Source organism: Phyllostomus discolor, chromosome 13 (assembly GCF_004126475.2).
Source record: "Phyllostomus discolor isolate MPI-MPIP mPhyDis1 chromosome 13, mPhyDis1.pri.v3, whole genome shotgun sequence".
In the NCBI taxonomy this organism is placed as follows: Eukaryota; Metazoa; Chordata; class Mammalia; order Chiroptera; family Phyllostomidae; genus Phyllostomus; species Phyllostomus discolor.
This window is the reverse complement of record NC_040915.2, coordinates 28,963,846-28,981,370: the sequence shown is the minus strand read 5'-3', so window position 1 is coordinate 28,981,370 and position 17,525 is coordinate 28,963,846. Positions and strand designations below refer to the sequence as shown.

General features: G+C 42.1%; 1 protein-coding gene across 1 annotated transcript in view; it reads right to left on the bottom strand.

Annotated features, from left to right (window-relative positions):
• GABRA1 (gamma-aminobutyric acid type A receptor subunit alpha1) overlaps positions 1-17,525 on the bottom strand; it is a 52,686-nt gene that overhangs the window by 13,357 nt on the left and 21,804 nt on the right. The window contains exons 5-7 of the mRNA XM_036013670.1: positions 12,951-13,171; positions 10,605-10,687; positions 5,664-5,807 (exon numbers count right to left, since the gene is read on the bottom strand). Coding sequence (XP_035869563.1) covers positions 5,664-5,807; positions 10,605-10,687; positions 12,951-13,171 — 448 coding nt within the window. The remainder of the gene's footprint in view (positions 1-5,663; positions 5,808-10,604; positions 10,688-12,950; positions 13,172-17,525) is intronic.

The following is a 17,525-nucleotide window of genomic DNA, read 5'->3' as shown; positions in this document are numbered from 1 at the left end:
GGGGGCTGTGGCCTGCAACCCAGGCATGTGCCCTCACTGGGAATCGAACCTGCGACACTTTGGTTCGCAGCCCGCGCTCAATCCACTGAGCTACGCCAGCCGGGGCCAGAGTGATCTTTTCAGAGCATATGTAAATATCTTAAAATAGGGTTTCCCAACCTCAGCTCTATGGATATTTCAAACCAGTTAATTGTTGTTGTTTTTTTTTGTGGGGACTGTCCTGTATATTGTAGGATATTTTGCCACATACCTGGTTGGCCTCACCAGCAAACACTCCCCCTAGTGTGACCTTCATCAATGTCTGCAGTGTTGAACACTAACCAGCAAATGCCCTAACCTGTGCTCAAGACTCCACACCTCAGGACTCTGCACATTTCAGGACCACGTCTTGTGTCTCGGCACACGTACCTCTCAGTATCCTCACCTACAGAACTGTCTACTTGACACCTTCTGTTGGTAGATATCTTGTTCATTGATGGGTTCCTAGTTTATGCTGGAATAGGAAGGAATGTGCTGTAGAAGAGGGTTTATTAGCTTTACAGGCAAATAAAATTGGTTTCAAAGCCCAGCTGTGCTATTTTCTTACTGTGTGGCCTTGGGTAACTCCCTTTGCTCTCTGATCCTCAGTTTCCTCATCTATAAAACAGTGAGTAGCATATCTGGGGAAGAATAAAGAATAAGGGCTCTACTTAAGATCATGCTACATAAGAGTTTTACATAAAGAAGGGGAAAAATAGTTTCAAAATAAATTTTAGTTCCTTTGTCCATTTTTTTCTCTTTTCTCTCCAATTAGAATTGTTAGAAGTATTGGTAGAAGAAATGCATGTACTCTCTATAGTAGGAAATCATCCATACATCCATGTATACTTTCATTATTGTTATTAATGGTGCACCTGCTATTTAATGACCAGTGTTTGATGATAAGTAACTGCAAATTTATTTATAGCTCCTCTTTATAGTTAGAGTACTATCTCACGCTTTTAATTTTCCCACTCATGCGCTTATGGCCTCAGTGGACGGGAAAGCGAACTGCAAGGAGGGACTGGTCTTTGGCTGCAGCGCGGCCTCACACGCTCTAAGTATTTAACTCCTGCCCGTGGTGCAGAGGGACTCCCCGAGGCTTCCGGGCACTCACTGAAACGGATGCGCCCGAGTGTCTCTCCTTTAAAGGGTCAGTCAGATGTTAACTACAGTTGACCCTTGAACACAGTGGGTTTGAACTGAGCAGGTCCACTTATATGTGGATGCTTTTCAGTAAATACTGTAAATGTATCTTCTCCTCCTTATGATTCTTTTCATAGCATTTTCTTTCCTCTAGCTTACTTTATTGTAAGAATACAGTATCTAACCTATAAAACAAACAAAATATGTGTTTATTGGCTGCTTATGTTACCAGTAAGGCTTCTGGCTAACAGGATGCTCTTAGTAGTTAAGTTTTGGGGGAGTCAAAAGTTACGTGTGGATTTTCCACTGAGCACAGTGTCAATGCCCCTAACCCCTGGGTTGCTCAGTGGTCAATTGTAACTTCTTTTCATTTACGGAAGATACCTTGGGTGATGTCTCCAAGGTCATCGGAAAAAAAAACAAGTGATTTAAATATGAGAAAAATGCAGAAGATTAATTGTGTTGGAACACTGCTGAAATGCAGCCTTGTGTGGGCACAGCCATGTTCCATTTCACCCTCCCGGGGGTGTGGACTGTCGCTCCTCATTGCCCCTTCACACGGGGCCTGTGACATGCCATTATCTCAGAGAAAAATTCTGTGTCTCATGTAAGTTCAGCAGGATGAGTGTCTGATGAGTGTGTATACATGTTCCATCATCAGCTTTGTTCACCGTGTGACGTTTTGGGGAGACTCTTCAAAGAATATGATTTTGGTGGTTTGAAGAGCAATTATTTGACATTATATTTGTTTTACAAACCAATCCTCACTAAAAATAGTTAGAGAAAGAATAGAATTTCGAATCTTTTTAAAACCATCTTCCTAAATTAAACAAAATCTAACTTTTGGCAAAGAAAAATGTTTGAAGAAGGAAAGAAAAAGGCAGCAAAATCAAAATCCTGTTGTAATAACTTAAAAATGAAAGGAAAGCACAACAGAAAAATTAGTCTCTTACACTGAAATGAAAGACTATGCCCAGACATCCAGTGCTTATGCAATAAGCATGTCAAATTCTTTTCCTCTAATCCAACAGTCCAGAAGAATTGTAATTCAAATACCCTTGCAAATCATGTAACCCCGAGGGAAGCTTCTAAGTTAGATGTGACAATGTTCCTGATACAATACAATACAAAATTAAGGGGAGTAGAAGAAAAGAAGTGGGGATTTAATTTTGTAAAGCAGAATCGAGCATTCGTGTAGCCCTGGCTTTAATTCACCGTCTTTGTCGGAACCTGACGGCAGACTCCAAGGGAGAGATTGGGCCTCTAGTGTGTTTTTGCTGAATTAAAAGTCCAGGTATTGGACTGAGCTTCATATAGTTCATTCCTATGTCACAGAAGTGGGCGTTCTGACCTACCGGGGTCACTGGCGGTGTGTGCGCATGCTCACATGTGTGATGATGGCAGACAGGTGGAGCCACACCTTCTGACCTTCTGAGAGCTGGTCTGAACTGGTCCTCTCCCCACAGAGATGTTGAAGTGGAAGAGGTTGTCCTTTATTTAATCATTCTCCATGTGCGTGCCCTTTCCTGCCATCATCCCGGTCTTCTGGCGGAAACAGGGAGGCAGTGGCACCGAATGTCATTTATCTCTGTGATTTCAGGGCTCCCCAAGGAAATGTAAAATGTGGGAGTGAAGACCTTACAAAAAATCTGTTTCTTCCCAAAAAATCCATCGAGGTGGACCTGTGATGAGTGAAATTAGATCCAGAGGAAGTAAAGTTCAGTGTCGTACTGTGAAGTTGAATCTGTGCACCAAACTAAGCTCTCACGTTTGAGAAGCTGAGAATAATGATTCTTCTCCCCCCACCTCAATACTTATTATGGAAATGAGAAGAAAAAGCTTTGATTTTGTACAGATCACCTTGCAGGCTCTAGCACAACATAATGACTTTTAATGGACCAAATCTATGAGGTCCAGCCAACTTGGGGCTGGTGAGTTGGGTCTGCCTCTCACCCATTGCCCCTATTTGTAACTGCACCTTTCCTGAGAAACCAGAATGCAGGTAGGCTGCATCCTTTGGAAGCCAGAGTGAAAGAGGTCTCCAAGTTCACTGGACTAAGCTGCTCATTTTGCAGACATGAGAACTGGGACATAAAGAAGGGATACAATGACACGTCGAGGTCACTAGTGCTAGAACTAGAATGAAGGCACTCTCTCCTCTGAGCAACATTTGTGGCTTGTGAATACCTCTACTGCATGCATACTACTGCACTTGAATTACTAATTCCCTGAGAGAATTTCCCATTCTCTGATAATAGATGGGGAATTTCTTGATGAAAAGTTCTGTGTCTGTTTTTCTGAATGTCCTGGATCTGAAACAGTGATGATTTGGCTCCTAGCAAATACAGATTAACAAGCGAAAGTCCAATCCTGCAGCAGTCCTTCCTTGATTATCCAAGGCTGGATTCGTTTGCTTATCATTCACTGAGTGCCGCCTCTGTTTCAGCTACCACAGCCAATGATAGGGTTACAAAAACGGATATGGTTCCTGCCCTCACAAAAATGTCAACCACAGCATTCACCACCCGTTTTGATAATTACAGGGTACGTGTTTGTCTTTGCTTAGACTTCACGAGAGCAAGGTCTCTGCCTTGTCCATCAGTGACTCTCTGGTGCCTGCCGCAACATCCAGCTCTTAACAGCATTTTAAATAGCATTTTTAAAAGTTGACACTGCTCATTTTAAAATCTTTTCCAACTAACTTGTGAGGAGAAAGTTTTTCAGTATTTTCTGTACTCTGTGATATTTTCAGGACTATGACTACAAGTAGTACATACAGTTTGAGCATTTATTATATAACACTGTGATCAGTGTTTTAAGTTGTCTCATCTGTGATGCAAAATTATAGACTCCTCGTTCTCAGCAGAGGTCAAGGTTTCTAATCGGACAAGTGGCCTTCACGAAGCCACAAGGCTTCTTCTAAGGGGCGGGGCTGGGGTCAAGTCCACATCCTCCTCACCGCAAAGCCCAAGACCTTCCCTCTGCTGTCTGCATTTTCTTTAAATTTATTTTTAATTAGTTTTTCAATTTTTAAAAAATTTTAATTTTTGTTCAAGTACAGTTTTGTGCTTTTTACTCCCAACCCAGCCTACCCCACCCCCTTGTTTTAGTCCACGTGTCCTTTATACTTGTTCCTGCAAACACTTCCCCTTTTCCCCTGAAATTCCCTCCCTTCTCCCCTCTGGTCACAGTCAGCCTGTTCTCTATTTCAGTGTCTCTGGCTATATTTTGCTTGTTTGTTTGTTTTATTGAAAGGGGGAAGCCTCAGAAATACAAATTCAATTACTTCTATGTGGATTTCTAATGTTTGTAAAACTGAGAAACAGTCTTCTCCATGTTTCAAAACAAGAAACATAAGATGCATTAAAGTAAGCAAAAGACAGATCCTATGAAGCAGGGGTTGTCCAATAATCACGCTAAGAGATATTGACCTGTTGCTTAAACAGGTCAGAATGATCAGGGTCCCAATAGAGAGTCTGAAACCTAAGAAAGAAAGCTTTTGGAGGAAAAAAGCACTTCTGACCTTATGTATTATTAAATTGCCTCTCTTTAGATATTATAAATCAAAATGAACTAACTTAAAATTTTAAAAACAGCTGGAAAAGTAATCATCAAATCTTGCTGACACAGTTAAAAATATTTGGATCAGAGCAGGATAAGTTTTTCTAATTGTTAGAAGCCAGATTTTATTTATAGTTATCTGGCCCAATGATCATATTTAAGTTAGTCACAAACAAGATTTTCATAATTAAGCCCTTATTTCTTGAAACAACTTCAAAAGTGTAAAATTTTGGATCCAGCTGCTTAATATTATTTTACTTGGTTCTGAGCATTTCACTGGTAAGGTAATTATCACTCTAGGAAGGATGGCACTGCGTCCACTTTTAGTTCCAGAGTGAAGTGATCAGTAATGTGATTATGTCCTGCAGGGTTTAGCTGAGGAGGCGCCTCGGCGAGAGATGCAGATGGTTTGTACAAGGAATTGGCTTTTCGGTGGCCTGTGGGTGATGATCACTGCTAAAAACTCACCAAGGTTCATCGAATCATGCAGTTAAATGGGGTGTAGGTGATTGAATAGCGGACATTTATTAAGAGTGTCTTGTGTGCCAGGAACTGTAATAACTATTTTTTTATGGATGCCGTATTTTTCTTCCAACAACCTGTGAGGAGACCACAAACGATGGGCAAGGTAGAGGAGTGGGGATTCCACCCAGACAGTCTTCCCCGAGAGTCCACACACCTAACCACGGTGCCACACTGACCGCACAGGGCCACTGGTGCATTTCACAGAGAAAGAAGCACAGGACAAAGGACATTAAATGACGAGTCCGAGGTCACAGGTTTATACAGCTTACACTAGTTTTCGGCTCAACCGTTCCCCAGTTCAGTGCAATTTTTTCCTCTTCTTATGCTTTTGAAGGGCTTACTGGATTGTCACATTCTCACAAAAATTCCTTATGCTCCCTCCTCCATACCTGGAGTGACCAGACGGCACTTACCGGTGCTAGACTGAACAATGCCTGAGTCCACTGTTTGTCCAAGAAGATCGTACTGGTTCAGACGGGACCCATCTTCTGCTACCACCACCGAGCGTGCTGGCTCCCTGGTCCACTCATAAACGACCTCTGCTCTTGTGTAAGCATCTGAAAGAAACGGCAAATGGTCCATGTTCATGCCACTTTCCTTCCCCTAATTAGTTGGTGTGCTCTATCAGCCTCATGTTTTCAAGCTCACGGTTCCAGGGGCAGGCTAGGAAGAGAGAGCCTGTGCTCCTTACATTTTCCCGACTCATTCGTTATCTGTTCCCTCTTATTACAAACAGTTATTAGGCATCTGCAAACGACAAAGTACTTTTCTGAGGATACAGAGGTGAACATTAACAAGGTCCCCTGATCTTAGGGAATGTGCATTGCACTGGTGAGGACGATACCAGATAAGCTAATCAATGTATAATTTCAAGTAGTGTTAAATGCAGTATAGCTGTATATAGCAGGTGAGGAGGTAGACAACAAAGGATGTGGGGCCTGTCTTAGTTATGGGACTGAGAGAGGGTCACTGAAGAAGTGACATTGATGTAAATGCTCGAAAGAAATTTGAGAATGAGCCATCCAAGTCTTGGGGAAGGGTTCTCTGGATAGGCAGGCTAACCGGTTTCCCCCTCCAGGGCAGGAGAAAGCTTGACCTGCTCGAGGATAGACGGGAAGACCAGCATGGCTGCGGTGAAGTGCGGGAGAGAGGAAGTGAGGTTGGAGGCAGTAGCCTGGGTGCAGGCCGTGTCGGGCAGGGTGCAGGTCACGATACGTGTGAAAAGTAATGCTGGAAATTTCATTGAGTGCCTATTTTTAAATGAATCTGATTTCACTTTAATTCTCCTTTTTATAGATATTTACTATGATGATGATGATGATGATTTATGCCATGTATGTAGCTGTTTATACTTCTCAGTCATTGTCATGTTTGCCACTTGATAACCTCGGCATCCCCCTGCAGGGGAGGTGAGGTCGCTGTCCTGACCTGTAACCTGGGCAGGCTGGGGCAGGCGGTGTGCACAGTGAGATGGGAGGAGGACGAATCCCATAGCTTTTCTGACTTCTCATCACAGGGCACCCCCTTCACGTAGGTTGTAGTGATGGCACACATTCTACTCTGTTTAGGTATAGAGTGACACTAAAATTTAAAGAGCATTGCATTGGAAAAGCAAACTGTTCCCAGGGTTTTTAAGAGAAGGACATGGTAGCAACAGCCGGCCTTGCACTGAGACAGTTACGGGCCCTCCTCTGCATCGGGCCGAGGAGGCACCATGCCCGGGCGCACCATGCTTGGGGGTGGCCAATGAGAATGCTTTCCTTTCTTTTAAACTCAGAAGAAAATGCATATAAATACAAATGTGTAAAGTATAAATACAATTTAAAATAAAATTTTAATGTACATATTTGCAGAGACGTTCCCATGAAAGTCGTAAGGTATCCTGACTTGCCCTGCCCCCCACCCCAAGGTCACCAGGCTCCGGTGTTTTGTCCGTTTGCATTTGCCCGAAGTAAAATATTAAGAGATATAAAATAACAGTTGCATCTTTACACACACACGTACGCAGCTGCCTAAAGAAAGATGTGAGCCATGCCCCTCATTCTGCGAACCAAAGCCCCTTAAAGTGACCGCTTGGGTTTGCAGCGAGCGGTGCAGAAGAACGTAGTCGGTGCGCCCGAGGTGGTCCGTGGGAATCGTGTCTGCTCCGGCATCATTTCCGGGCCAGCTTACAATCGGTTACCTTTTTCAACAAATCGTTGTGGAAGTTTGAGAGAATGCACTGGTATTAGTTTAGTAGTTATTGCTTCTTTTGTGAACGTGTAAGAGGGACAGACAGGGAATTTTGGAATTTGTTTTCATTGCCTTTCCTTTTAAAATTGTGGTTGTCCTCACTGACTTTATTTGTAATGCACTATGTATGAGGCAGCTTTTTGTATAAGGCAGGCGTACTGAATAATTTCTAAAGATTTTATTCAGCACTTATTTAACTCTCTGCCATTTCTTTTTCCCCGTTTGCAAGGCCCTGTGCTCGGTGATCAGCCAGGATCCAATCATTTAGCCAGTCCTTCCTACGTCTAGCACTTGCCTGGATCTTTTTGTCAGAATATAATCTGAACCTTTCCTTTTAGAATCCAAGCCTTATTTTGTATTTTCCTCAAAGACCAGTTAAACGGTGCCAGCAGCATCGTGCATATTGACTTGGGTTTCTGGCCTCATGAAGAAGGCTTTGTCACCGAGCAGAAAGGGCAATTCGGCGTGGCAGCCCGGATCTAATAGAGAGTGGGAAGGAAAAAATTTGCTTTTCCAAGTATCGTTCTTACCAACATATGGATGAAATTACTTTGGATGCTTCATAAACATTTATTATACAGTGTTCTACTAAATCCTGCAAAATCTTCTTGTTCTCTTCTCTGATTGGTTGGCAAGATGTTTGTTTCGAACCCGGGGTCAGAGCATGCTTGGCCCACTGCTGCCTCAGTGTCTTCATCTCCAAGACGGGCTGGTCCGACCGGGTCAGAGGAAGGACCACACAGGAAGCGCACACCGCTGTGTCCTCGCGTGCCAGCGGCAGGCAGTGCCGCTGAGTCATGCTGCTCTGTGCCTCTGAGTGTGCGCCGCCTGAGCCCGCCTTTCCATGCCATCCTCCCAGATTTAATCACCACAGGCCTTACACCCGCTTTTCTGAGCCATCTTTCCTGACACTCAAACAGGGAAGGTGTATTTAAAACCTGATTATCGTGATCTTTATCCTTTGAACAAACATTTATGGAGTGCCTGCATTTTATTAGGCTCTGTGTTAGGAAATCCTGAACAAAATAGATCCTATTCCCATGGAGTTTACAGGTCTCCAGACAAAAACAAAGTGTTAACCAATAACTAAGACTAATCATTATTGCACAGATAAGCAGGATACAATAACTATGTGTTGTGATCAAGAAGACTGACGCAAATTTTGGTAAGGCTATCAGGGAAGGCACTAGGAGGTGATACTTATGCTGAGATGTGGAGAGATTAAAAAAAATAGTCAGTCATGCTGAGAACCAAGGGAAGAGGGAGGGACCCAAGCAGAGAGAAAAGAGCACCTCAATGAAAGGCTCTGAGGTGGAAAACAGATTACTTAGGGTTCTTTAATTTGAATTTTCTTACATGAGAGACTGTTTATTTTCTACTCACTATTCATTTCCTTCTTCCTAAAATACATTCAGTTTTCTTCATGATGTCAGTGTGCCTGGCTAAAAATATTTCTTCCCAGCCTCCTTTGTGGTTACCATTGGCAGTGAGACGCAGCTCTGATTAATGAGATGTGAGATGTCTGTTAGGATTCTAGGGAAAGCTTTTATCTTGTTGACACAGGCACCTACTACTTTCTTCCGTGCTCACTGTTCCTCTTTATCTTGAAAGCAAGTGCAATAGCTGGAGTCATAGCAGCCATTTTGTGACCAAAAAGAACATCCAAGGACATCTTAATATATCATCCTTGTTAAGATGCTGAATTAATCAGCAATCAGCCAGTAATCACTTACCTTCATGTATCTTACATGAAAATAAAACCTTGCTTTTCCAACCACTGCTTGAAAGCATTCCCCAGTAATGTACTAAACATGTAATTAATTATCTCAAACAATACATTTTTGAAGATAGGGGCACCATTCATAGTCATACCAGGATATTAGGCATAAATCTGTACTGTTCCAGGCAAACTATGATGCATGATTTCCCTACCTGTAAGGTTAATTCGTGGATTGAAAGGGCTGATGCATATACAAGTGCTTACTGCACAGGTAATGCACCAAATCATTGTTAAAAATGAGATTGGCAATCAGGAGAAAACCTAAAAACTCATGGCACAGAACATTCATAAAAATGGGCAAAGAATGGGGGGGAGGGGTTTATCGCCAAAGACCTATTTAGCTGACAACTGTTGAAGTGGTGTATGGTTGGGTTTCAGTATAGAATCAGATTTATAAAGAAATGTGTCTCCCCATGACTAGTGCTGCTGGAAGCCCAAAGGCCCTCTGCTCTTTCCTTTGCTTGCTGTCTTCCTACACTACCACTATTTTTTTCTGTGAATCATACACCTTCACCAAAACAGTTGATTAAACTGCCTGTCTAGAGGGAACAGAATGCTGGCTAGGTAGTCCAGGGGTTGACTCAGTCCTGGCACGGACTCCCCTGCAGAAAACCAGAAATGCATCACTGCTGTGCACTCTGTGCCTGCACATCAGTCGGAAGCAGAAGGGTGAGGGCAGGCAGAGACCCTGACTCCGCCAGGCACTGTTCTCTCGGCTCTGCTACTGTGTGCCCACACACTCAGTAGCCAACAAAACAGGAAGTTATTGTGGAAGGGGTTTATCTAAAACACCTTGAAGAGCATTCATGTATACATGAATTTCATGCAATACGAAAACAGGCCAATAACATCCATAAGATACCGATTAGGGTAAATTCTTTCCTGGCTACATCTATTAAGTATAAGCTTCATTATTATGAAACAGCTAATTATTGTCCTTTGCCAGCTACCAATATTTCCATCTGATAAACAAGTTGAATCATTCTTAAGTTAAATAAATGTCAGTGGTGATAGAAAATAAACACAATCGTCTTCATTTACTGGAAAGAAAATGTTGTCTATGAGGTGTAAGCATCCATAGTCTAGTTCTTTTTCTCTGAATTTACCCTTGACAAAAATAGAATTTTCCCTCTAAATAGTTAAATACAGGAGATAAGGAATAACCCCTTCCTCAAATAACATTAAAACGTGAAGTCAAAGATGGTTACTTATAGGAAGCACATGCAGCAAATCACTATTTAAACTTTCTTGACAATCTTTCTCTCTCTAACAGACATAACTAATTGGAGATCTCTTGCTTAAAGACTCACACAATTTTAAAAAGTTATGGAAGTTTACTCACAGCTTCCAAATTTTAGTGGGCAGGCGTGGGCGTCCATGGGGAAGTCCTCCAAGTGCATTGGACACTCAGCTCTCACTGTCAGCCTTGTCATTTAGGACACAAAGAAGAGCCTATAGATTAGATACTTCCTGACACACACGACTGGGATGTTGTTAACTATAGCAAATGTATGAACAAAGCAGGAGAGACTGGCATAAACTATAGCACTACAGTGAGCTGTTAATAATCAGTTATCTTAAAAACATTATTTACAATGATGCCTGGATTCCATCCATTTTTATTTATTTTGAGAAAGTAAGCAACACTTGATTCTGTACAATGGGCAAGCCTTGCTAATGTTTTTAAAAATAAGCGTCATCAACTAATCCACCTAGCTGCAGCAGGTCCCTTTGAGGGGGAAACTGGATATAAGCAAATACATGCTTGCAAACATACTAATTCATCCTTGGTTGAGTAGAAGACGTGGAGAGCAAGGGAAAGAAGAGAATCCCCCTTTCCTGAGTGCAGCCCTCCCTGCCTCTTGCCCTGAAACAGGTGAAGCGGGACCTGTGTCCGCAGGCTGTGTGTGACTGAGGTTGATGGAAGTGTGCTTGAGAGAGAGGCTGTGGTCTCCCTGTGTCCCAGCCACTTGGTTCTATTTGCAGGTCCACTGCCCCGCTGAGGCCAGGATGTTTCTCTGTTTCCCTTTAGTCCTCATCTTCTGGGAATGTGAATTCTACTCATGTTTTAAAAAGGGTATTTAAGAAAGGAATTTGCTGAAATATATTCTATTGCCTTGGGTAGAATTAAGAGGGAATTTATGCCCCAGTTCCTCACGTGATAATTGGGGAATAAATATTCACCAATATTACTAGGTAGCCCAAGAAATGTGGTGAGATAGATTTGTAGCCAGTAAAATCAGGAAATGAATACAACACTGATAAAAGCAAATCTGAAGTGTGTAAATTAATGATTAAACTTTCGTTCTTAAGTCAAACCGTGAAGGAAAGTGTTAACGCATCAGCAAAAGTGGTGCGGCATTTAGGAGATGGGCAATATAGGCTAGTTTTTGGTGAAGGATACTGCGTACATTAGAACCATTACTTGGTAAACTTTTCAGTATATGCAAACCCCTATCCAGAACACTGGCAGCTGTGAGGGATGCAGACTGGGTTTAGGGTGTTTCACAAGGCAGAGTATTTCGGATTTCAAATACCAATAGGTACAGCTCGGATGCGCTGGAAAGGTCTCAACACACCTGTCTCCTGATCCTGTATTTTCATTCTCTTTTGGGGGTTTTCATCTTTTAAGTCCTACTATGCTTTTACTGGTTGAATCCAACATCAAATGTGGTTCTTGAAGGATGTTTTTCTGTCTTTTTCATTTAAATATTTATGTCTAAAACTGGGAATTCTGGCAGCTTTCTCCAAAGACAAAATATCACTCTATTCCCATGCTACACAGAATCCACCAAATCTAGGATTTTGCCTTCATTACTTTTCATGCCAAAGGAATAACTGGGTGGTCTGAGTTACCAAGTGCTGGCCAGATCTATAAAAACAACATTTTAACAAGTCAACTGGGTATGAAATAACTGCTTCCCTTAAGAATGAATCCTGAACAATTCTTAGTTGTTCATAAATTATAAATAGTTTAACTACCTATTGTGTATAAAAATATTCAAAATTTTATTTGAGTGTTGTTTCCTTCATCCAGCCACACATGAATGGTAGGTGCTAGGCTTTCTGATCTCTAATTTCTGATCTCTGGTCTTAATCTCTAATTGTGGGAAATGTTTATAAGTCATAAATATATGATCTCGAATTTAAGCAACATTTTAAAATATCTGTGTTCTCAACCTAACTAATACTGTCATTGTGAATTCATGTACCTCTTCACAGTGTATACTTCCACATGAAGCTGTCGTATTTAAGAATTTTGAAATTTCCCTGGTGTTTTTCCCCTTCCTTTTAATTAGAAACAGTTTCAGATATACATAGTGGGGTAGCTTTTAGAAATTTAATCTAGACCTCACTGGAAGGCAGGAATAAACAAGGTTCATTGTAGGAAAAGGGAGTTCCTCATACTGCATTAGAGCAGGTGGGAGAAATACATTGAGTTTCTGGATATATATTGTAAACACTTCTTACAGTTTATCTAATCACTTTATTGAACACTTAACACCCATGTAATATTTAGCTAGCTTATTTTTCACAGCAGAGTAATTGTTAATTGAGTAACCGGGGGAGAAAAGAAACGCAGACACCCCCCCCCCCCCCCGCCCCATGTCCCATCAGCCTGATGGTCACCGGCCCAGGGAAGAGAAAGGGGGCGGGGAGACTCGCGCATGGAAGCGGCTGTCCTTACCTCATGGTGTACAGCAAGGTGCCGTCCTCCGTGATCCGCAGCAGCTTGTTGGGCATGGTCATGTTGTGCGCCACGGACTTCTTCCCGTTGTGGAAAAAGGTATCCGGGGTCCAGATCTTACTCGCCATTAGATTGTTCAGTCGGAGAACTGTCATGGGTCCTTTAAATTTTAACCTTTCATCCTTCCAGCTTTGACGGAAAAACACATCTATTGTATATTCCTAGGTAATTTTAGAAAATGGCAGAGTTCACTGTGATATATTTTGCAATGCAAATAGCTTACACAGCAGTGCACAATCTTTGCAACTTTAAAAGCAAAATATGAGCTAGATGATGTTTCCAGACGTAAACTTGTTGTAGCCTGTACATGTTGATGTCAGGTGAATCACTGGTTGGCATCATCATTTTTTGAAATATTGCAAATGCCCGCCCGAAATATTTCTTGGTCTGAAAAATTCTGTTGATTAGCTCTTTAGATACTGTAAGTGAAAGAAAAATAACGCCGTACTCCTACCCCACCTTCACTACACCAGCACTTGAAGAGATAGAATATTTCCAGAGGTTATGACAGATGGGAACATTTTTAGTGAGACAATTCCAATTATAAAGATAAAGCACAGAGTTTTGGAGGCCCCTCATGGTCTCTGAAAACCCTACATCCAATCCCAAATCACCCATGGTTCCAAATCATCCATGGTTCCAATGTACGTAGGACAATCCCATCTCCTTTTTAGCTAAATTAAACATTTCTTTTTAAATCACAGATAATGTATGTAGACTTTCAACTCTACACAATGAAGATGAATATGAAAATAAGGGATCTGTTTCACTGGTAGTTTAGATCTTTTCCAGAAAAACCACAAAGAATGTACAGCATGAGTGTTTGTGTGTGTGTATGTGTGTGTGTGTGTGTGTGTATAGGACACACGAGAAATGTGTGAAGCTCATCATCATTCACAGCCAGGGACTCTTTATTTGAATAAACACAGCATTCTTTACGGCAATACCCAGAGACAAACATCTGCTAATCTGAAAACAAGCAATGTGACTTACCAGCTCCTAAAATTGAAAGGCTAATATCCATCTTCCTTGCAGGATTTGCTACACTGACACTAAATTTGGAGCTCAGTAGTTTGAAGTAAGATTACTGCATTCTCCATTAATCTTAGCACGCTTTAAACTAGAAGGAAGACTAACTCGAAAACAGCATGCTACATTTTCTTAATCCCCTAAACCCTGATGCATCAGAAAGCTATTTAAAAAAAGAAGTAGTATACATACCAACTTTTGGACATGCAAAAAAATGTCTGTGTTTACACATTTCGTGCATGAATTAACTGTCTCTCAGACTTCTACAAGATTGGGTAAAGACTGAATGAAGGTTCATCCTCTGGCTCCCTCTGGTATTGCTGGGCCCTTACTGATCAAGTAACTAACAATTATCATTGGATAGTTTAGAATGCACCAGGCATAGTGTGAAATTCTGCTTGGAACAAAAAAGTGTAACATGACGCCAATCTACCTTTGCGGTCAAGAGAAGTTACCTTCTTTGTTGGTTAGATTTTTCTGTGTCTGGAAGTGTCAGGTGAACGACACTGGGATAGATGAGACAGGAATTTACTTGCTAAGAAACATTTGTCTAAGCATCTGTTAAATTTAGCACAGGAGAAATTGTTTAATTTGGACGCTGTAAGAAAAACTCACGGAGGAGTGGGATGGGCATAGCGCGGTATTTTCCATGAGGAGAGCAATGGGGAGGGAACCGTGGGCTCCGCCAGGAAGCGGTGCAGAGCCCAGTGTCTGCCAGGGGCCCTGAGTGGATGGGTTTACTCTGGGTTGCCTGGGCACGTCCTCGTCTCTGGACAGCAGGCAAGCTATGAGAGGAGGACATAATAATGGTATTTCCATTGCTTAGGAACAGCTGCATGAGCTCTGTCCTCTGCAACCGAATTACTTTAGCCTGGTCAGCAGCGGAGGGAACAGGTATTTGTGAATCAAAGATCCAGGGGTGTCTAAACAGACTAAGTTCCCATGAATCTAAAAATTGTATCCCATTGTTTGCTTGCTCCATGGGGATTTTTGAAAATAAATGTGAACGTAGAAGAAATTTCAAATACAGTTATTATCAGATCTTTGACGAGACATACACCAAAGTCATTGATTTCAAAAATGTGTCAAAATGTGAAAAAATGCTGACATTTACCAGAACAATCATATTTACTGCCAGTTTTACTTATCTGTGCTAATTAATAGCGAACAATGGCATCCCTGAGTTCATTTAAGATACTCTCTTTTCAAATATCAGACTAGTCATCCAAACGCTTGGGGCACATACACATGGGGAGCAACACTAACTGGGGAAGTTTTCGTTTCCATTTTCCCCTCTCTCAGGGGCGGAAATGGAAACTGAAATAGAAGGAGTTGATGATGATCGGCCAGAGCCCCTTGTTAAGGAAACTGGGACAAGGGGGAGGAGAGGGCAGAGCTGTAACATAATGGTTATGGATGTAAATGCTACACCTGCTAACTAGAGCTGGGCTGGCTGTGCCTGCTGAACAGCCTTAGGACGTTTTGTCACCTTCTCTAAACCTGGGTTCCCCAATCGGTAAAGGGGGGATGGTGGCAGTACTTACTTCATCTGCCTGTTTGGGGAAGTGAGTTCATATAAGTAAGTAGCTTGCTAGACTGTCTGGAACACAGGAAGCTCTCAGCAAGTGTAAGAAGTTATTATATGTCTCCTATTTTATTTTATTTTATTTTAATGAACACACATTTATAATGCATTTTTATGTAGCTGGGAATGAGAAAGCACTATTTCTCTGAAACGGTGGTAGGACAGAAAACCTGAGAAAAGGGAGAAGAGCGTCACAGCCAGGCAAAGCAAAGACAGGAGGCAAAAGACACGACTGAAGAGGAGACTGTCTGAACAAATAGGAGGCTGTGCTGAGGGACCTGTTCAAGGTTCTGAGTTCTAGGCCCCACCTCTCAAGGGACAAGTCTCTCCAAGTTACCCTGTTCTGCAAATGGTGTCCCTTGAGAAACTGAGGCTAATTTTGAAGACTGGGATGAAAGGTGTTTTGTCCCTGAGTAAATACTGTGCTGGAGTGTCCGCGCTGGCACCGTGCATTACCATCCGCGTGTGCACTCACCGACTGCACTCTGAGTTCTGGGGGAACCAGGGCTCTAGCCGTGTGCTGCCGGGATATTTCTGTCAGAGCCCCGTGTCCTGGGAATGTGCTGTTCGATGGCTAATTAATGGTTTTTAAAACAAAGTTAAGGAGTTGTCCTAATTTTGTTTTCTATTCCAGTTGAAGTCATATGATTAGGGAGCCGTGGAGTCTCCAGGGACAGACGGCCTGAGTTCAAGTTGCTGCCTAGCTGGGTCACGTTCCTCTTCTAGAAAATGTGGATGATAAGAATACTTAGCTGAAATAGTTGGCATGAGGGTTAGATGAAACGTGGTCTGTAAAACCCTTAGCATGGTGCATACCATATTGTAAACGTTCAATGATGTTGAACGAACGTTGTACCACTTTAAAAACTACAAAGCTTCTCCTGTCTTAAAAAATAGCTTTGTCATTCTGCCTTCTAATTTCGATAGCTTCTAAATCATACTGCTCTATCTTATGCATAATTCTACTATAATGTGGTTTACATGATTAATCTTCTCATAGTGATCAGGCGCGTGTCCACTAGCCACTTAGCAAATCAGTTGCAGACCGATGGCAGGTTTGATTACAGAACAATTAAAATGTTGTCTGCTTCAGGAGTTTTAAGCAATAGGGAGTATCAGTGGCATAGACAGCCTGCCCCTCCTTCCCGTCTGATATTCGACCAAAGAAAGACCATGTATGAAGAATAATTCATGACAATCATAGAGTTAGTAATGTTTCAAAACTCCTAGCATGTACCTCTAGTATAGACAAAAATAAAGATATTGCTTCCTTAAATCACAGTTAATCTGGAGCAATAGCTCAAAGGCAGGCCGGATATTTTTCAAAAGAAAACTTTTTGATTGCCTAGGACTTTATTTGACCACTGTTCCTTTACAATTCCTATCAGGTTCCTCTCCTTTGTGAGTTATCATGCTTGGTGCTGGACAGCGTAGCCATTTTATTATTATTATTATTATTATTACTATGATGATTATTAATGCGGTTGTCTGTGTGTGATGTCTGTAATGCTTCACTGAGTGGAAGAGAGCTTCACCAGGGTGAAACATCCAAAAGCCCCCTATTCCCTGATACTCTCCTACTTGGGGAGAGGAGAAGCGGGGGGAGTGACTTAATTTGACCAGTGAATTTGGAAGGAAAAATCAGCCTCGCTTCTCTCAGCCTTTTCCACTTGTCTTTTCCATTCCGGATGCTAGCTGTTTGTAACCCTCACAGATTTTTCTGTTCCTCCCTGCCGGAAGCTTTGCGTGGCCACCTGCACCCCAGCAGAGGGAGGCCAGCACTGTCTGTTGACTGGGTGGGTTGATCTGGCTGAGCCTGACGTTCGCTCTCTGAAACCCACTTGTCTGCAGTTACAGGCCACCTGCTACACGGAAGGTGACAATACAACAGTATCGTCATT